General features: G+C 36.8%; 1 protein-coding gene across 7 annotated transcripts in view; it reads left to right on the top strand.

The window, feature by feature from the left end:
* LRRC28 (leucine rich repeat containing 28) overlaps window positions 1-22,398 on the top strand; it is a 180,728-nt gene that overhangs the window by 121,876 nt on the left and 36,454 nt on the right. For all 7 annotated transcript variants that reach the window (XM_072617051.1, XM_072617054.1, XM_072617052.1 and 4 more), the window contains one exon: window positions 3,881-4,087. In XM_072617051.1, coding sequence (XP_072473152.1) covers window positions 3,881-4,087 — 207 coding nt within the window. The remainder of the gene's footprint in view (window positions 1-3,880; window positions 4,088-22,398) is intronic.

The following is a 22,398-nucleotide window of genomic DNA, read 5'->3' as shown; positions in this document are numbered from 1 at the left end:
TTCTCCTTAATTTTCTGACCATAGATCTCCTTCCTGGTCATAGAAAGAGTACATATCAATGATATCCATCATCTGAAGTATTTCTGATGAACAAATGTATTTTTTCTTTGTTTTCTTTCATCTTAACCAAATCGAGAATTTGATGATATCCTAACCAGAATGATTTCACTCAGTAAAATGCATTGTTTTTCTTAGTTGAACAGGCATTTTTGATTGCCATATTGGTCAGTTAACACAAGAAAAACTTTTCACTAAGACTACATTACTTATACTATCCAATTGGCCATCTTTTATTAATTTCTTTATTTTTAGTTTTTAACATTAATTTCCACAAGATTTTGAGTTCCAAATTTTCTCACCATCTCTCCCCTCCCCGACCCCAAGACACCATGCATTCTGATTACCCCTTCCCCCAATCTGCCCTCCTTTCTATCACAACCCTCCCTTCCCTTATCCCCATCTTCTCTCTTTTGTTGTAGGGCAAGATAGATTTCTGAGCCCCATTACCTGTATTTCTTATTTCCAAGTTGCATGCAAAAACAGTTCTCAACATTTGTTCCTAAAACTTTGAGTTCCAACTTCTCTCCCTTCCTCCCTACCCATCCATCCCCACTGACAAGGCAAGCAATTCAATATATGCTATACATGTGTAGTTATGCAAAAGGCTTCCATAATAGTCATGTTGTAAAAGACTAATTATATTTCCCTCCAACCTGTCTTGCCCCCCATTTATTCTATTCTCTCTTTTGACCTTGTCCCTCCCCAAAAGTGTTTACTTCTAATTACTCCCTCTTTCCATTTGTCCTCTCTTCTGTTATCCCCCTACACCCCACTTTTGCCCTTCTCCCCCACTTTCCTGTAGTATAAAATAGATTTTCGTACCAAATTGAGTTTGCATGTTATTCCCTCCTTAAGCCAAATGTGATGAGAGTAAGCTTCACTTTTTTCCTCTCATCTCCCCTTTTTTCCCCTCCACTGAAAAAGCTTTTTCTTGCCTCTTTTATGAGAGATAATTTGCCCCATTCCATTTCTCCCTTTCTCCACACAATATATGCCTCTCTCACCCCTTAATTTTATATATATATATATATATATATATATATATATATATATATATATATATATATATATATATATATATATATATATATATGATCCCTCCAACTACCCAAATACTGAGAAAAGTTTCAAGAGTTACAAATATTATCTTTCCATGTGGGAATGTAAATAGTTCAAGTTTAGTAAGTCCCTTATGATTTCTTTTTGCTGTTTACCTTTTCATGCTTCTCTAGATTCTTGTTTTTGAAGGTCATATTTTCTATTCAGCTCTGGCCTTTTCCTCAGAAGTGCTTGAAAATCCTCTATTTCATTGAATGATGATTTTTTTCCCCGGAAGTATTATACTCAGTTTTGCTGGGTAGATGATTCTTGGTTTTAATCCTAGCTCCTTTGACTTCTGAAATATCATATTCCAAGCCCTTCAATCCCGTAATGTAGAAGCTGCTGCATCTTGTGTTATCCTGATCGTGTTTCCACAATACTCGAATTGTTTCTCTCTGGCTGCTTGCAATATTTTCTCTTTAACCTGGGAACTTGGCTACAGTATTCCTAGGAGTTTTTCTTTTCGGGTCTCTTTCAGGAGGTAATCAATGGATTCTTTCAATATTTATTTTACCCTCTGGTTCTAGAATATCAGGGCAGTTTTCCTTGATAATTTCATGCATGATGATACCTAGGCTCTTTTTTTTTTAATCATAGCATTCAGGTAGTTCCATAATTTTAAAATTGTCTCTCCTGGATCTATTTTCTGGGTCAGTTGTTTTCCCCATGAGATATTTCACATTGTCTTCTATTTTTTCATTCTTTTGGTTTTGTTTTCTCATTTCTTGGTTTGTCATAAAGTCATTAGCTTCCAGCTGCTCCATTCTAATTTTTAAAGAAGCATTTTCTTCAGTGAGTTTTTGAGCCTCTTTTTACATTTGGCCCATTCAGCTTTTTAAAGCATTCTTCTCCTTATTGACTTTTTGGACCTCTTTTGCCGTTTGGATTAGTCTATTTTAAAGGTGTTATTTTCTTCAGCATTTTTGGGGTCTCCTTTAGCAAGCTGTTGACTCACTTTTCATGATTTTCTTGCATGGATCTCATTTCTCTTCCCAATTTTTCCTCCACCTCTCTTACTTGATATTCAAAATCCTTTTTGAGCTCTTCCATGGCCTGAGACCATTGCATTTTTTTTGGAGGTTTTGGATGCAGAAGCCTTGACTTTGATGTCTTCCTCTGATGGTATACTTTGTTCTTCCTCATCTGAAAGGATGGAAGAAAATATGTGTTCATCAAGAAAGTAACCTTCATAGTCTTATTTTTTTTCCTTTTTGGGGCATTTTCTCCACCAATTACTTGACTTTTGAGTCCTTTGTCAAGTGGAGGGTATACTTTAAGGACCTGTAAGTTCTCAGTTCCTCCAAGGTGGCACAATCAAGGCCTGCACTCTGTTCTGGAAGCAACCACAAGCTTTTCTGCACAGGATCTGCAAGTAGAATTCCCTTTCCAGAGCCTCCCCTCTCCAGAGCTTCCACCAGCTCCACCACACTAGTGCTCCTCCTCACCCAAGGACCACGACTCAGAACTGAGACCCAGATCAGCCACTTAATTCCCCCACGGTCTTTTGGCCTCGGGCTCTGCTGTCACCGTGGCTGCCTCAGCCCTGGGGCCAGGGCTAGGGTGGGACCCTACTCCCTTCTCACTCAGGTGAAAGAGTTTTCTCACTGACCTCTGAAGCTGTCTTTGGCATTTGTGGGATGAGAAATCTGAGAACTGCAGCTGCTGCCTGTGTTTGCATGCCCTGAAGCCTGCTCCAGTCCTGGCCAGGCCACACTGAGCAGCCAAGGCTGGGCTGTTTCCAGGCTGTTTGGGGCTGGAAATCTCTTTCACTCCGATGTTTTGTGGCTTCTCCTGCTCTAGAATGTGTTTAGAGTCATTTTTTACAGGTATTTTATGGGCTATGGGAATAGAGCTAGAGCTAGTCCACCCTTCTACTCTGCCATCTTGGCTCCGCCCCCCTCCAATTAGCCATCTTGAAATAGGTTGTTGTTCTCAAGAGGTATTGGGCAAGAGAATGTGAATTGCTTAAAAACCCATCACCACTAATAGTGAAACAATTATAAATGTACCAATGATCAGATGTTTGTTGTAAGATTTATCTGGTGTTTTTTATTATTTATTTATCTTCCTGAACTTAAATAAGGAGTTAAACAGACATGTTTATGAGTTTCAGTTACGAGATTACCAAGCCATGTGATACCTGTACAAAATACTGTTTAACACTCATATCCTCCATGAAGTGTCCTTCAGCTAATTTTACCCACTACATATTCTGTCACTTTGCCATTATCACCTTCTCATTTAGATACATAATTATATTCTCCAAAATTTCCTATATATTTAATTTATATCTACCTTTCTTGTTTAACAGTAAATTTGCAAGCAGCAGGTATCAGTCTAACTGGACCATTTAAGACCTTTTCTTCTTTCTGCTCTGATCTTGGTAGTAATTTTTCAATGACTAGAAAGAAACTGAAGTTACCTCAGCACAATTCTGGCTCTGCTTCATTGCCTTTCTTTTTCCAACTTCCCCTATTGTTCCACCCCAGCACCTAAAAACTAAATTCTAGCAATCTAGTTTAGAGAAGCTATCCAGGTTAACTGTTTCACAAGTATTTGCATTTCTACTAAAATTGTGTTGTGTGCTTTCTCATTGATAGTTATGTTAACTGGTTACTTACCTCTTATCACTGAATTGATTTAATTCAGTGTTCATTTGTTAATTGTGTTTGTGGAAATAAATTTAATCAGAATACTATCGTATTAATTTTGGTTGTAGAGGTTGGAGATTTGAAGGAGCTGCAGACATTAGACATTTCTACCAATCGTTTGCTGACTTTACCGGAGAGGCTTCATATGTGCCTTTCTCTGCAGTATCTCACTGTGGACCGAAATCACTTATGGTGTGTGCCTCGCCATCTTTGCCAACTTCCTAGCCTCAATGAACTCTCCATGGCTGGAAACCGTCTTGCATTTTTGCCACTTGGTAAGTGATTACATTTGAAAATAAAATTTTTATTAAAAATATTTCACTATCTAGGGGAAAGAAACTTATTCTCTGTTTTCTTTATACACTTTTAAATCAGTTTTTATAGTGTCTTATATATCGCTACTGCTTAACAGAGAAGGATTATTTTAAGTCCTAAGTCTTCCATTTTTACTGTGGAAACATTATTTTTGTACCCAGAAAGCACTTACATAAATATTCCCACTTCTTATTTTAAAAAGAATTTTATATTAAAGTTTGAAACATGTGACAAGATATAAGTATTCTGAAAGTGAAATTAAAATATTAACAGCAGTAGTAGTAGTTCACACATATAATGAAACTCCGAATGGCATGATATTTAGAGAGTTGTCCAGAGTAAACTGGGTTCACCTTCAACTTCTGACACATACTGATTGTATGACTCTTAGCAAATCACTTAACCTCTCACTACGCTGAGCAACTGGACTATAATTTGTAGAGAAGTTGCCAATATGTAGAGAGAGATAGAGTCAGAAACTAAGAGAGTTCAAGTTAGAATTTTCTCATTTGGGAGGTCATCAATGAAGTCATAAATGTTGTTGTAGTTTGTCTTTCATTTTTTGAACTGGACCAATGACACCACAAGGGTGATGTCTAACATGCACGTGAATTGGATTTCTGTGAGGCAGGGCTGCACAAAGTCATCAGCCTCCTCTCCTCCAGAGTCATCAATCATAGCCTCGTCGTTACATGATAAACCTGTTTTATATGGCCTGCATTTTAAGTGGTTGAGGAAGCTATTGAGTTTCCTTGCTTTCCATTAGTACCCAAAATTTTCCTGAGCTCCTACTGTCTTCTGAGAATGTCTTCCTGACCTAATATAGCTGATCAACATGGGGACTTGTGGAAGAAGAGAGCAGTATTTTATTTAACATCCCTTTTAAATTAGTTCTTTTAATCTCTTATCAGTAGAATTTTTTTATTGCATTTCATGATCTATAAGTACTTTATTGCATTTTAATCCCCAAACCTGAATCACTGGCCTGGCCTGAGTTAGGCCTTACCCAAAATGCCCTATTCCTATCACATTTATATAGCACTTTACCATTTAGAAACATTTTTTTCCTTTCAACAACCTTGTGAAGTAAATAATAAAAGTACTAGCAAAATCTGACTCTTTTTATACAAGAAGAAAACAAAAACCAGAAAGGCCTTTATAACTTCCTCCAGTTTGAAAAATTCATGTAAACCCATTTACTTGAATGCAAATCCAATTTTGACAAAAGATGTGGCATATGTTTAAAAAAAGGTGCACATTAATGAAAAATTGACTTCCAACTAGAGAGATAAATTCCTTTTGCTAGAAGTGCTTTAGTACTGAAGTACCAAGGTACTATAATCAGTGATAGAATCAGACCAAAAAAAATTTAAAAATAAAAAATCTATAGCATTTTTGAAGGCTTCTACAATTGGCTATACCACCCGTTGAATTACAAATGTCATGTGGCTAATAGTAATATATTATCCACCATAGATTTCTGTGTTTCAGTTTGACTCACCATTTGTCAAAGAATATAATAAACCTCTGGGATAAGCAATGCATTTATTTTCACTGAGAATCAAATTATTTCCCTAACTTGTAAACAAAAAGGGTCATTTAAAAATTGAAATATGCAGCCCCAAAGCACCTTAAATTGTCATAATAACTATCATGCTTTTTTATTCACAAAAGCATTTTTTCTCTTTGTGAATAATTTCTCTCTGAGGGCAATAACTGGATCTATCATTGTTCCCTTGGAAGAAAAGAAACTTTTGCCAACACATTATGTATTTTATTTTTACTTTCCAACTCAAAAATCTCTTCAAGAACTCTTTAAAAAACACTGGAAAAAATAAAATTCCCTTAATCAACCAACAGTTAATTTTCATAATTTTCTGGAAAGTAACAAATTATTTATTGAAAAAGTTAAACAAAGAAAACTTTCAGAAACAAGCAGCCTTCCTAGGTAAACAGATCAAGAATGGGAATGATGTGACAAAGGAAAAGAAACATAATTTGATATTTTTTTCTAAAGAATGAATGTGCCTTATTTTCTAATCACCATCTCATAGGGCAGACATATATATATATATGAGCCTATGTACAGACTTTTCAAAGGCATAAGCAGAGAAAGATTATTTGTCTTCATGAATAGGAATGCAGGTATGAATAACCATGCTGTTTTCATGTTTCCTCAGTCGTGTATTTCTCACCAGCCTTTGAAGTACTGGCCATTCTTCCAGATGTATAGTGGTCACATCATTATCTCTGTTTCAGGTTTTTATTGGACACTTTGGTTGCCATCACCAGTCTTTTTATCTGCTGATGAGGATCTGCCTGCCAGAAGCTTCTGTCTTTCCCGCATTTCCAAACCCATCCGTGCTCACACTCTCCGTGTTAGCCAAACCCTCTCATTTCTGTGAGTCAGTTGCAGAGCACTAGAGAAGCCCTGCTAGGGTTGGTTTTTCTCTAAACAGAAAATATGTAACAGCTGTGAACTCGAAGCAAGAAACAGTGTTACCAAATTCTTTCCTGGTTCTGGTACCATTAACCTATTCTTCATTTACTTTGCCTTAGTGATAGACGAAGTCATGCACATCTGCTGAGTCAGTGCACTAGGTGTGTGCTATCTAATTCTTAATTGAACCTTCACTTCTATAATAGTTTCCTAATTGATTTCCTATCACATCCCTCAAGGTAGCTGCTTCAAGCCTTTCTCCTAAAAGCTCCCCATACCATACCCTACCCATTCTCTCTCAGAAGAGAACCTTACTTTACTGGTGAAAATAAAGGGCATTTTCAGTCTTTTCTTTTTTTCTACATCCCAAACCCCTTGATATCATCCCCCATTTCTTCCTGCATTCCAGTCTCTGATGAAGAATTGCCATTATGCTCATCAATACCAGCCCTTGTGTCCTACATGTACCCTTGGTCCTGTTTCTTTCCATATCCTCTGGAAGATTTCGCTTATGATCATCCTCTCTCTAATTTTTAACCTCTCCCTAACTACAGGGTTCTCCCATACTGCTTATAAACATGCCCATGTCTTCAATATCTTTAAAAAAAAATCTCACTTCACCTAATCTTACCCTCCTATATCTTAGAAGAACTATTTATGTGCACTGTTTTCACCTTCTCTCCTCTCACTTTTAAATAATTTTTAATCTATCTTGCAACCTCATCACTTAAGTGAATTGATTTCTCCAAAGTTACTAGCGATCTCTTAATCACTTAATCTTGATTGTTAGTTTCCCTTTTCTTCCACTCCATCTAGGCCAGGCCCCAGTTATGTGTACTTAACTTTGTTCTCCTGCTATCTTCTTAACAACAGCAACAACAATAACAACACATACACACACACACACACACACACACACACACACTCCTACTATGTACCAGGCACTGTACTTAGCCCTGGTAATACAAAAAGAGGCAAAAGACAGTTCTTTCCCTCAAGTAGCTTACAATCTAATAAATGAGAAAACATGCAAACTTATTTATAAAGCAAGCTATATATGGGATGAATAAGAAATAATTAACAAAGGGAAGACATTGGAATTAAGAGGGACTAAGAGAGGTTTCCTGCAGAAAGTGAGATTTTGGTTGATACTAAAAGGTAGGCAGGGCGGTCAGTAGTCACAATGGAGGAGGGAGAGCATTCCAGGCATGGGGGACAACCAGGGAAAATGCTCATGTTTTTGACTTCTGATTCCTTACTGTGGTGCCAGAGGAAGTTAGACAACTGTGCAAGAGTGGGTACATGGCAAATATGTTATCTAATCATAATTTTACCTTTCCTGCTATATGTAGGTCTTCATATATTTCCCTAATTGACTTTCTATCATATTCCCCAAAGTGACAGTTCTAAAGCTCGTCTTCTGAAGCTTCCTATACCACACCCTTCTGATTCCCTCTCAAAAGAGAACTTTGCATCATACTTTATTGACAAAATGGAAGTAAAGCCATTTACTTTATGGCCAAGTAAACCAAGAGATGGAGTATCTTATTTTTGTACCATCAAAGAGGCCAGTGTCATTGGAGCAAAGTCTGTATGATGGGGAGTAAAGTGTAAGAAGCCTGGAAATGTAGGAGGGAGAGAGGTTATTAAGGACTTTGAATGCCAAACAGAGGACTTTGTATTTGATCTTGGAGGCAACAGAGAGTCACTGAAATTTATTGAATAAGGTGGTGACATGGTTGGATCTGCACTTTAGGAAAATTACTTTGGTGGCTGAATGAAGGATATATTGGAATGGGAAGATGCTTGAGCCAGGTGGATCTACCAGCAGGATATTGCAATAGTCCAGGAATGAGGTGATGAAGTTCTGCACCAGAATGGTGGCAATGTCATGGAACAGAAGGGGCCATAGTTGAGAGATGTTGTGAAGGTGAAGTAAATAATCGTTGGCAAAGATTGGATGTAAGAGGTCAGAAATGGTGAGTGGCCCAGGATGTCTCCTAGATTGTAAGCCTGAGGGACTTGGGAACATGGTATTGCCCTCAACAGTAATAGGAATGTTTGAAAGAAGAAAGGGTTTAAGCAAGAAATTATAATGAGTTCAGTTTTAGACATGTTGAATTTAATATGTCTATTGGACATCCAGTTCTAGATATCTGAAAAGCAGTTGGCATTATAAGACAGGAGGATAGCAGATTGATTGGATAAGTAGATTTAAGAATCCTCAGAATAGAGAACCTAAGTAAATCCATGGGAGTTGATGTGTTCGCCAAGTGAAGCAGTATAGAGACAGGACAGAAGAGGGCCTTATAGGACACCTGTGGTTAGAGGGTCTGAAATGGATGAGTATGCAGTAAAAGAAACTGAGAAGGAGCAGGCTAATAGGTAAGAGAAGAACAGGGAGAGAGTAGTATCCCAAAAACAGAGAGAGGAGAGTTGCAAGAGGAAAGTGATCAAGAGTGTCAGAGACCATTGGATTTAGAGAAAAATCCCTCTGTACTCTTCCACCCCCACATTCCAGTTCTGGAGCCATATTCAAATCCACTTTACTAGGCTTTCAGAAGTGGTGTGTCATTATTTTCCTTTATAACTCTACTCATTATTCCTGGAACTTTCCACACCAAATTATTCCCTCTCTGGCATGTTTTGTCTTCCCTTATTGAAACATAAGCTCCTTGATGGTAAGAACTGTCTTCATGTTTGTATTTGTGTCCTCAGACCTTAGCTCAGTGCTTACATAGAAAACTTAATAGATGGTTTTTCACTGATTCTTGCATTCAACCCTAATGATCTTTTCTGAATCCTCAACCCTCCATCTGTAAAGAATCTGACACTGTTGTTCATCTGCTTCTTCTAAATGCTGGGAGTGTTTTATGACACTGCTCATTTTGCTTCTCTTCCTACTTGACTGATTCTTGTCAGTCTCATTTGCTGGATCATTATGCCCCCTCCAGATGGATGTAATTCAAAGCTCTTTTTTCTCTAGTTATTTGAACTTCCCTATTTATGTTGAAGACACCACCTTCCTTCCAGTCACTCTTGTCATCCATAGCTTACTCTTCCTTTTCTTATATATTCAGTGAAATTCCCATAAATGATGCCTCCACAATATCTTACATCCATCTCTTCTTTACTCACACAGCCACTGTTTAATTAGGCCCTCATCACCTCTCTGAGTATCATTACAGTTAGCCTTCTAATTGGTCTCTGCTTCAGATCTCTCCCCTCTCCAATCCATCCTCCTTTGCCCAATTGATATTGCTAAAGCCCAGTTATGACCATATAACTGCCTTGGGTCAGTACATTCCAGCAGCTTTCTCTTTCCTTTAGGATCAAATACAAACTCTCCTGTTTGGCATTTAAGACTAACTCTAATCTGTCATTACATCCTTACTATAAATTACTTATGGTCCAACCAAGCTGGCTTTGTTGTTTCTCACACACAACATTCTACCTCTTTTCTAAGTGTTTTTGCATAGGCTGTCCTCATTTCCTAGGATGCACTATTTCCTTGCCTCTGCCTTTTAGAATCCTTAGTTTCCTTCAAAGTTTAGCTCACATACCATCTTTTTTCTATAGGAATCTTTATCCCAATTTGCCTAGTTGTTAGTGCCTCTCCCTCTATATTATTTTCTACATGCTCACATATACACCTATTGTCTTTTACAATAGAATGTAAGCTTCTTGAGGTCAGGGTCTGTTCATTTTTGTTCTTATAACCCTTATGCTTGGCACATGGTACGCACTTAATAAATGCTGTTGATGGATGAATGAATTTGTCATCTTGACAGGTCTTAGGGGTTTAGTTATCTCTGTGAAGATAAATCCCTATTTTATACATGTAATATTATTCTCTCTCTTGAGCTTAGGATTTCTCATTGAATATTTCCAACTATATATCATATCTATATCTATATCTGTCTATCTATATATCTATGTATATAAGAAGCATATATCCATAAGAGAACTCCTTATCTTTCCCCATCAATCTTCCCTTCATTCCTAATTTCCCTCTTTCTGTTTAGGGGACATCATTCTTCCAACCACCTAACTTTACAACCTAAGTCATCCTCATTTTCTCACCCTCTCTCCCCATCCCCCATTTCCATATCCAATCAGTTGCCAAATCTTGTCAATTCTACCTACACAACATCTCCTGTTTCTACTTCTTTCCCTCTATTCACACAAATCCTGCCCTAGTTCAGCCCTGTGTCACCACTTGCCTGAATTATTGCAGTAGTCTCCTAGTTGTATTCCTTATGTCTTAGTCTGTCCCCATTCCAGTCCTTCCCCCACACATTTGCCAGAGTGGTATTTCAAAAGCTGGGGTTCTGACCATATCACTACCTAGATAGAAAGCTCCAAGGATTCTCTGTTGCCTCTGTGGTAAAATCCAAAGCCCTCTGTTTAACATTTAAAGCCCATCACAATCTGGTAACAACCTCCCTTTCTGGAATTATTATACTGTACTCCCACTCCTACCTTCTGTGGTCCAGTCAGATAGAACTTATTGTCCTTCCTCATACACTTCATTCCATCCCCCATATCTGTGCATGTGATCAGATTGTCCCTGTGCTTTTACTTGACTCTTCATTCACCCCCACCTCTTAGAATCTCTGACTTCTTTGAAGACTCAGCTAGAATTCCACCAATTAAAGGAGACTTACTTATCCCCTTTCAGCTTCTATCCTCTCAAAAGTGTTTCCCCTGAAAAAAAATTTCCTTCCGTTTACTTATCTGTATATATTTCCCCTGATAGAATCAAAACTCCTTAAGGAAAAGGATGATTTCCAAAGTGCCTGACACTTCATAGGCACTAAATAAATACTTATTGATTGATTAATTATTACTTTCAAATTTTGATATCTGGCATTTCTCTCCCCTTTGATATTTGTGTCTTCCTAATTCCTATCTGTCTATTATCTGTCTTAAAGTTTGCCCTGTTGTGTTTGTTCAGTCGTATCCAGCCCTTTGTGACCCCATTTGGATTTTCTTGGCGGTGATAGTAAGGTAGCTTGCCATTTCCTTCTCCATCTTATTTTATGGACGAGGAAACTGAGGAAAGCAAGGTTAAGTGACTTGTCACACAATAGCTAGTAAGTGTCTTAGGCCAGATTTGAACCCACAGAGATGAGTCTTCCTGATTCCCAAACCAGTGCTCTATCCATTGCCTCACCTAAGTGCCTCTAGTTTTTGGTTTGCTCTAATCCTCATCCTTTTTATCCCAACTTTTGCTTATAACTAGCAATGACTTACGAGTTTTTCCCCAAATTTTTTAGTACCCTTAGTTCACCTGGTTACAGACCAGAGGTTCTAAGTTATCCATTAGCTTTTAGAGTCTGCGCCAGGTACAGTTCGCTTCCAATAGAGTAAAGCCCATTATGCTTTACTCTAGCTTCTCTTAGTTCTTCTAATTATAGCCTATATTTCACTGCCACCTACCATCCACATACAGGCAATATTAGAGACATGTCATAGTGGTAACTGGGGCTACTTGAATGCTGTTGAAACATTCTGTAGGAATCATTTTGTTCTAAAAAGATATTTTGAGGGGCCTATGTTGTTGTTTACAGTTATCTGTAGTTTAATGATGACAGATGTCCTAGTGTTTGGCTATCTTGCATGAAGGTGGCTCATAATATAAGCAGCCTAATTCTGAATGTGACAGAATCCTTCCTTCTCATTAGTGAATAAAATTTTACAGAACAATTATCCACATATTCTTTGGGGCCCTTTGCAGCTGTAGTGTAGTACATAGATTGTTGGCCTTGGAAGAAGGAATTCAGAGTTCAAGTTGTATGACTTACAAGTTGTGTGACCCTGAACAAGTCACTTAATTCCTCTCACTATTTCATTCTTTCTTTTAAAAATAATAATAATAATAGTACCTACTTCACAGGGCTGTTGTGAGGATCAAATGAGAAATCTATAAAGTGCTTTGCAAAGCCCAAAACTTTTTATAAATATGAGTGATTATTATTGTTATTTAGCTGGATATGACAAGGGTTTAGTAGCAGAAGCACAGATGAAATATCCATATAATAGCTAACGTCCTATGTATCTTCACCCCTTCTTTGCTAAATTTCTTGAGGAAGTTATCTGTACTGGGTGCCTCTGCTTCCTGACCTCTTCACTATCTTCTAAATACTCTGTTAACCAACTTCTAATCTCATCTTTCAATTGAAACTGCTCTTGCCAAAATTACCAATGATCTCCTAATCTCAAAATCTAATAGACTGTTCTCAGTCCTTGTCCTTCTTGTCCTTTCTGTAGCTTTTGATGTAGTTGATCACATTTTTCTCCTGAGTGCTTTTTTCTCTGACGTTTTCATTAACACTTCTCTTTCCTAATTCTCTTGTTATTTCTCTGACTACCTTTTCTCAGTGTCCTTTACTTCTTCTTAATCCACTAAACATGGATGTATATACTAAGACTTTGTCCTGGGCCCTCTCTCTTTTATCCTTATACCGTCACACTTTCTTGATCCTGTCAGCTCTCATGGGTTCATTTATAATATTTGCAGGTATGATTCATTGATTTATATCTATAGATATCTATACATACATACATATATAGCATGTATATATAACATATATATACATATATATAACAACATATATCTAGACATCTATCGATAATATAGATGTGAATGGAGGGAAATATTTAGATATGATTGAGAGAAAGAGACAAAGAGAAAGTGAAAGAATGAATGTGCATAGACTTGAGCGCAGGCATGCTTGGTCTATACCTCTAACCCTTGTCTCCTCTGACCTCCAGTCCTACCAAAACAAAAATCATTACCGTATTTCACCACATAATCGTTGCAGATTTTATGACAAATTTTTTGTAAAAAAAAAAAAACAAAACTAGGGTGTGAACATTATGTAGTGAATTTTTTTTTTTTAACAAATTGTGCCACTATTACTTGTCTTTTAGTTTCCACCAATCTTGCACCAACTTTTCACTCACTGAAAACTTTCCACAGCTGTGTTTTCATGCTGTTCAGCGAGCACAATTACTTTCAGCTTGAAGTCCACACAGTAGTTTTTATATTTACCCATTATCAGAAAGAAATGCCTCACACGTTAATGTATCACTGGCAGATGAATTATACAGTTTAGCTAGCATGGGAGATGCAAGTCTTATCTTATCACATGACCTACTTGTGGCAGCTTTACCTGCTCACCCGCTCTCCTTGCACCTAATGGCTCTTCATTGGGTTAAGTGATAATACCATTAGTACTGCAACACTCTAAACAAACCACGCAAGTTGGCTTTAGAAATACATTGACAATGCGCTTGCGCTAAGAATTCTAGGCTTGTGACTCTCCGTGCATAAGAGGTAAATGCATATCCATATGCCACTGGTAAATACATTGCTGCTCTGTTTACCTTTTAAGCAGCACGATGAATAGAATTATACCCTTACCAGATTACATGATGAATGGTCATAAATCAGTTTCTGGACTGGGAAAAAAAATAGTGCGACGATTATGTGGTGAGATGTGATATCTTTTCCTCAAAATCCTTCTTTCCTCCCAACTTCACTCTCTCCATCAAAGGCACTGCCATTCTCTCATTCACCCAGGTTTGGAAACTGGCTTATTCCCAGTTTTTCACCTTCACTTCTTTAATCATTCTCACTCACCCTGTATATGAAATCCATTGCTCGATCTTGTAACTTCTGCCTTTACAGCATGCCTTAATGTACATATCCTTTTCTCCCCTGATACAGTAACTTCTCTAGTTTAGGTCTTCAACGCCTCTCACCTGAACTGTTTATTACAATGAATTGACCTTGCCACTGCAGCCCATCTGGCACTCAGCTGCCAAAGGGATTTTTCTCACATCCAGGCAGATCTGACCTCCTCTACTCAGGAAATGCCAGGAGCTTCCAATACCTCTAGGGTCAAATATCAAGTCCTCTGTTTGAAATGGAAGGCTTATCATAATGTGACCTCCCCTGCCTTTCCAGTCTTCTTAGTCCATGCACATTGTGATCCAACTGCACGGTTCTTCTTCTTCCCCAGACTCCTCATGCCTGGTGTGCTCATCCTCCTCTCCAGCTTCCTTCTGACATTATCTTGGGCAAAGGGCTTTCTTTCCCAGCTTCCAGTATTGTTCCCTCCTGAGATTTCCTTCCATCTGTTATTTAATCTTGTATATTCCTCATTATTCCTATTTTCTCTCCCGTATTAGAATTTAATCTCTTGAGGGCAGGAATTGTTTTTGCTTTTCTCTGTATTCTAGGCATATGGCACATAGTAACTCATTAAAATGATAGATGGAGCAGGTAGGTGGTGCAGTGGATAGAACACCAGTGCAGGAGTCAGGAGGACCTAAGTTCAAATCTCACCTCATCCTGGGTCATCTCCAGTCATCCTGATGAATATCTGGTCACTGGATTCAGATGGCTCTGGAGGAGAAGTGAGGCTGGTGACCTGCACAGCCCTCCCTCACTCAAAACAAAGTCAAGTGCAAGTCATGTCATCATTTCTCTGATGGCATGGTCTTCTTTGGCAATGGACGCACACACACACACACACACACACACACACACACACAAATTGATAGATATTATAAGGGCCAATATGCATTGACCACTGGATAACAGTTGCTTTCTAAAACTCTACATCAGCTAAACTTTAATAAATAAGGAGTGGGATGCAAAGCATAGATATTCTGTCCTGAAGTTCTGAGAGAGCACATGGCTGCATGTTTCAGAGCTAAGTTAGGAAGACAGGCATGATTTCTTTTCCCATCTGTGCTTGTTTCAATCTTTCTTGAATCTATAAATTAGAACTTATTGCTCTCTAGAGATATTTCTATTCTCTTTTAGAAACAAATATCTGCTTTGGTCATTTGTCAGCCATAACAAAGGAAAACAGGGACTCTTCTAAATTAGGGCTTAATTTAGCAATGGTATGAATTCTTGACTATTAAGATTCATTTTAATTTTTAATTAAATTCAGCTTTAAATCTTAATTATCTATAAAGTTTAGTACATCAAACTTAAATAATATGCTTTTGTAACAATGATTTAGTCTACATTTTATTTTTTAAAAAGAACTTATGGCATTTCAGAGTCCATTTTTATCTAAAGTGGTTAAAGATAAATCCTTGCAAAAGACGTATCCAAGCCAGATGTTGTAGTGAACATCTGTAATCCATTCAACTGAAGAGGATGAAGGCTGAGGCTGGTGGATCTCTTTAGCTTGGGAGTTCTGAACTGCAATAGACTAGGTCATCTGATATCCATACTAAGTCTATTAGCAATATGATAAGCCCCATGGAGCAGTGAACCACTAACCAGGCAACCTAAAGACGGATGAACCAACCCAGGTTGGAAACAGAGCAGGTCATAGCCAATGACTAGCGAGATCAGTTTCCTGCATTTCCAGTCTGGGTAAGATCCTTCTTTACCCCCCATAAGACTTATCTGATAGATATTTAAAAGTTTTTTTAAAGGCTTTAGAAATATACTGTAATTATTCTTAATTCTGTTAGAAGAAATTGGACTTGGAGAATGCCATTTATTCACAGTGAATGAACCCCATGCCTCAAACCTTTCAAGATACTTTTCTTGCTGTTGCTAAGTTATATGATATTCAGCTTTTATTTGATCTAGAATGAAAATTTATGTATTATTCCAAACAATATACAAATTGTTTTGGCCCATTACATTGGATGACCTGGTATTTTGACTGTATAGTTCCATCCACTTTATTGAGAATCATCTTTTTATAAAATAAATGAGTCTTAGAATAGTCCATGTGTGATAAACAAAGGTTTTAGTGTATCTAGTACATGCTGTTGCTCCATATTTGCTTTCCTGATATGATTAAAAGAGCATCAGCATAGATACACAAGACCTTTTTGTTCTATCTTAAGCCATATGGAATACATATGCCAGTGCCTTGAGGTTTAAAAAAATAAAAATGGAGTTTGTTCAGGAATCATAGCTTTTGCTCATTTCTTAAAGAAAGCTCTTTGATCTGGAAGTCTGAAAGAAAGAAAGTGGAAATGTTTTAGACAGAATCCAAGACTTGCAGAAGCCACATGAAAAAATTCTTTGTAGCATTAGCCGCCGTGTAGATGGACAACTTCTTTGCTTTATAAAGTTCACATGCCTAGTATTTTTGTTAAGTAGGGCTTTTAAAAATATTACATGGTATCAACACATAAACATTAATAGAAGGAAAAAATAAACTACCTCTTAAAGTTGTTACCTCAGTTATATGATGCTTTTTAAAAAGCCTTGACCGTATTAGTCAGTGAATGAATAGCCTATTCCAGGTTAATTGTGGTGACTAAATTTTTAGGTTTTAAAAATATCAGAACATCTCACAGATTTTCCATATATAAAATAATATTGTTTGTCAATAGCATCAGATGGTACATTTATCAATGAGATGATTGACAACCACATTGATAAGATATATTATAACTATGCTAGCATCTTAATGAGTGTCACAGAATAACCACTGCTGCCTGTTTTCTTGCAAGGCAATTAATTCCACTGCAGCCTTTCTAGCAAGTTGTGCTATGTCAGCTTGAATAGAATTTCAGAGCCCTCTCCTCAAAACCCTATGCTTTAGTAGCTTCCATATGCTAATAGACCTCTAGTAGGGCAAAGATTTGATATCCCTCATCCCTTACAGGATTCCCTTGGAGAAGGAGGTCCTGACTAACAGGCCACAGAATGTGAAATGGTTAGTAGTACCTAGGAATTTTTCTTGACCAATTAGAAAATTAGTGACTATAGAAGAAATGTCATCATCATCATCACCACAGTAACCCAAATAGAATATTATCACTCTAAAATATTCTCATTCATATTCCCATTGCTGCTACTGCTGATGGTTGCCTCTTAACATTGAGAGACCTGCTGTGAACTACAAAGACTAGGCATCACCAACCACATTGACTGGATCATTTAGGTCTAAGCATAGGTCCTCCTTCTAAAGGATTTTTGTCCAAGTCATGCCTGGTAATCATGTATATCTCCCAGGGCTCTGTCCTTTGCTGTCTGTCTATCACTTGTTTGTGCATAGTTGTTTGCATGTTTTCTTCCCCATTATACTGTGAGCTCCATAAATACAAGGACTATCTTTTGTATTTCTTTGCTTTCTTCGTAGCACTTAGCACAGTGCCTGGCAGTCAGTAAGCACTTAGTAAATGTTTGTTGACTGACTGAGCCAAAGCCTGGGATTTCTGCTATTCTCTCTCCCACATTGAATCAGTCCTCTCGGGCCTTGTTATATTGTTTTTACTTTGTTTTTACCATCTTTCTGTTTTAGTTTTAGTACTGTCAGGGTTAGATTTCTTTAATCCTTGAGGTCACGGTTGTGACCAGTAATAGCTCCAAAGTAATGGAAATGGTAGAAGATCCTCTAGAAAACCTTAAAGACCTTTTCCCCAAGGAAAAGAGTACAGCAAGAGTGACATTTCTTCTAGATTCCTGTCCCCAGTATTGTTTCTTTAACAGATATTAATACTATCCTTGGGATTTGTTAGACTCAGAGGACTACAGGTATGAGAAATTGATATTCCAGATCAATGAGTAAAAACAGTCATGAAGGCTTCAGGTTCACTTTGAGGTTTGACTGGCAGACTGCTATGGATAACTCAAAAACAAGAGAGTTTCACTCAGCTGAATCAACTTATGATGTTCTAGATGTGTATCCTTGTTGAATCTCCTTTCCCTGATATAATTAAGTAAATTTACTTTTGTTAACTTGAATGACCTAAAAGTTTCTCATTGCATTCCATTACCAAACTTTGTTAAAGGCAACTATTTGCTATCTCCTCACATTTTTAGGGGGAATAGTTCAATTCCATATTAGTTTTGCTATCTTTTCCAGTCTGAAAATTATGCTTTTTAATAATGATAATAATAATAGTAGCTAATTTAGAGAGTATTGTGCTTAAAAGTTTGCATAGTGCTTTACAAATATTACCTTACTTGACTCTCACAAAACCTCACAAAAATTAGATGCTATTGCTATCCCATATTATAAATGAGGGAACTGAAACTAAGGAGGATTAAGTGACTTGCCTAGGATCATATAACCAGTAAAAAATATCTAAGCCAGGATTTGAACTCAGGTCTTTGTGACTCCAAGTCCTGTGATTTAACCACTACTTATTTGGGAAAAAATATATGTGACTTGTGATATTCTTCCTTCAGTTGTCTATCATCATGATCCTATCTATCTCAAGTAGGAATTATATCCTTGCCTTGATCAGATTCCATAATAGCTTAAATAATACTTTTTTTTCATCCTTATTGGTATTTTAGCAATTTCAGTTCACAATTTTTTAGACTTCCTGACACGATACTTACAGGAATGCCACATTTCTTTTTAGTTCAGAGAGACCTCAGAAGCTGTGTAATTCAGTTCATACCTGAACAGAAATCTCTTCTACAGCATATTCAACAGATATATAACCTTGGGCAAGTCACTTGGCATCCCTCTTCCGTATTTTCCTCATTTGCAAAATAATGGCATTAGACTAATGTCCTCTGAGATTTTTTCTAACTGTACATGTATGATTCTATGATAATGGTGGTCACCTATTTGGAAACATTAAATAATAAGCACTCTTCCCCAGACAGCCCATTTCAATTTTGGATACTTTTAATTATTTGGAAAATTTTTCTTAAATTGAACCTCAGTCCGACATATTTCTACATGTTGCTCTTAGTTCTGCCATCAGTCATTCTTCCACATGCTATCCCCTTTGTATATTGTTACTATGTATAATGTTCTCCTTGTTCTGCTCACTTCACTCAGCATCAGCTCATATAAATCTTTCCAGGTTTTTCTGAAGTAGACCTGTTCATCATTTCTTATAGCACAGTAGTATTCCATTACATTCATATTACATTCATCACCACAGCTTGTTGAACCACTCCCCAGTTGATGGGCATCCTCTCAATTTCCCATTCTTTGCCACCACAAAAAGAGCTTCTATAAATATCTTTGGACATGTATGTCCTTTTCTCTTTTTTTATGATCTCTTTGAGATACAGACCTATTGGTGGTATTGCTAGATCAAAGGATGTGCACAGTTTGGTTTCCCTTTGGGCATAATTCCAAATTGCTCTCGAGAATGGTTGGATCAGTTCACCACTCCACCAACAGTGCATCAGTGTCCCAATTTTCCCACACCCTCTTCAACTTTTATCAGTTTCCTTTTCTATCATATTAGTCAATCTAATAGGTGTGAGGAGGTGTGGGTTATTTTAGTTTTCATTTTTCTCATCAATACTGATTTAAAGCATTTTTCATATGATTATAGAGAGCTTTGGTTTCTTCTTCTAGAAACTGCCTGTTCATATTCTTTGAGCATTTATCAATTGGGAAATGACTTGTATTCTTATAAATTTGACTTGGTTTTCTATATATTTGAGAATTGGGACCTTTATTAGAGACAATGTAAAAATTGTTCCCCAGCCTTCTGCTTTTCTTCTGCTCTTGGTTATGTTGGCTTTATTTGTACAAACTTTTTAATTTAATATAATCAAAGTTATCCATTTTAATGCTCTGTTTCTTGTTTGGTCAAAGATTCTTCCCTTCTCCATAGATCTATTACTAATTTGCTTATGGTATCACCCTTTATGTCTAAATCATGTAAACATTTTTACCTTATCTTGGTATACAGTATAAGCTGTTGATCTTTTTCAGTTTTTCCAGCAGTTTTTGTCAAATAGTGAGTTCTTATCTCAGAAGTTGAGGTCTTTGGGTTTGTCAGACACTATATTACTGTGATTATTTACTACCGCTTTTTGTGTACCTAATCTATTTCATTGATCCATTACTCTATTTCTTAGCCAGTACCAGATAGCTTTCATAATTGTCATTTTATAATATATTTGGAGATCTGGTAGGGTTAGGCCACTTTCATTTGCATTTTTTTTATTAATTCCTTTGATATTCTTGACCTTTTGTTCTTCCAGATGAATTTTTTATTCATTTTTTTCTAGTTCTGTAAAATAATTTTTGGTAGTTTGATTATAAATTAAATTGAGTAAGTAAAGTAATCTAGTTTGAATTGTCATTTTCATTATGTTGGTTCAGCCTACCCATGATCAATTGATAATTTTCCAGTTATTTAGATCTGACTTTATTTGCATGAAAAATATTTTGTAATTGCATTCATATAGTTCCTTTGTTTATCTTGGCAGGCAGATACCCAGGAATTTCTCTTTATATCTCTTTTGCTGCTGGATTTTGTTGATAATATATAGAAATGTTGATTATTTATGTGGTTTATTTTATATCCTGAAACTTTGCTCAATACCACTAGTATGTTTGCATTACAAAGAGATCAAAGAAAACAGAAAAGAATCTATTTGTACAAATATGTTTATAGGAGCTCATTTTATGGTAGCAAAGAATTGGAAATTGAGGAGATGCCCATCAGTTGGAGAATGTCTGAACAGTTTGTGGTATCTGATGCTAATAGAATACTATTTTGCTATTAAAAATGGCAAACAGGATGCTTTTAGAAAAACCTGGAAAGACTTACATGAATTGATGGAAAGTGAAATGAACAGAATCAGAACAGTGACAAGAATATTGTAAGGATGATCAGCTGTAAAAGACTTAGCTTCTTTGATCAGGACAATGATCCAAGACAGTCCTAAAGGACTCGTGTTAAAAAATGCTGGCCACCTCCAAAGAGAAAACTGTTGAACTATGAGTGCAGATTGAAGCATACTTTTTAAAATTTTTAAAAAATTTTTCTTGGTTTTGTGTGTGTGTATGTGTGTGTGTTTTCTTTTGCAATATGGCTAATATGGTAATGTTTTGCATGACTTCACATATATGATCAATATAAAATTCTTTTCTTCCCAAGGGATTGGGGAAAGGTAGGAGGGAAAGAATTTGGAACTCAAAATATTTTTTAAAGAATAAATATTAAAAATTTCAAATGTAATTGGGCAATATTTAATGAAATAAATAATTTTTTTCTAAATCCAGTGATGAGGCACTCGTTGCCTTCCACAGCCCATTCCATTTTTGAATAGCTGTAGTTATAAGGAAACTTCTCATAACAGTTATTGAAACCCTTCTCTCTGTAGCTTTCTACCCAGTGCTCCTACTTTTGTTTCTTGAGTGTGAACAGAACAGATTTTATCCTTTTCTTGTGATGACCCTTTAAATACTTGAACCCAGTTACCATGTATTCCCTTAGTCTTCTCTTCTCCGTGTTACATATGCATCTGTACTTCCTTCATCTCTCCTAGCTGAAGCCCTTCGCTGTCCCAACTGGCCTCCTCTGTGGACTCTCAAGATTATCAATGCCCTTTCTAAAATATGGTTCCTGAAACAATGTTGTACTCCAGGTACCAATTGTCTGGAGCAGAGTACAGTGAGACTATTCCTCTTTTAATTCAGCTGAAAATCTCATTAGCTTTTTTGACTCCCATATCACACTATTAACTTACAGTCAGCTTGCAGTACATTAAAATCTTTAGTTATTTTTCAGATAATCTGCTTTCTATCTACTCTTTTTATAATATTGTACTTATGAATTTGATTTTTTAAATCTAAGTATAAGACTTTGGTTTAGACATTAAATTTCATCTAAGATTTGACCCAACAGTCTAATCTCTCAGGATCATTTTCAATCTTGAGTCTATCTTCTACCATTAGCTATCTCTCCCAGCTTTCTGTCCTCTGCAAATTTGATATCTATACCTTTAATCCAAGTAAATGATAAAACTATTAAATAACATAGGGCTAAGGACAGATCTCTGTGGCAATCCACTAGAGACATTCTTTCAAGGTGATGTCAGAGCTCTGTTAACGACTGCTCTTT

Source organism: Notamacropus eugenii, chromosome 1, assembly GCF_028372415.1.
Source record: "Notamacropus eugenii isolate mMacEug1 chromosome 1, mMacEug1.pri_v2, whole genome shotgun sequence".
NCBI classification, from domain to species: domain Eukaryota; kingdom Metazoa; phylum Chordata; class Mammalia; order Diprotodontia; family Macropodidae; genus Notamacropus; species Notamacropus eugenii.
Note: the sequence above shows the minus strand (reverse complement) of the source record. Positions and strands in the feature narration are given on the sequence as shown.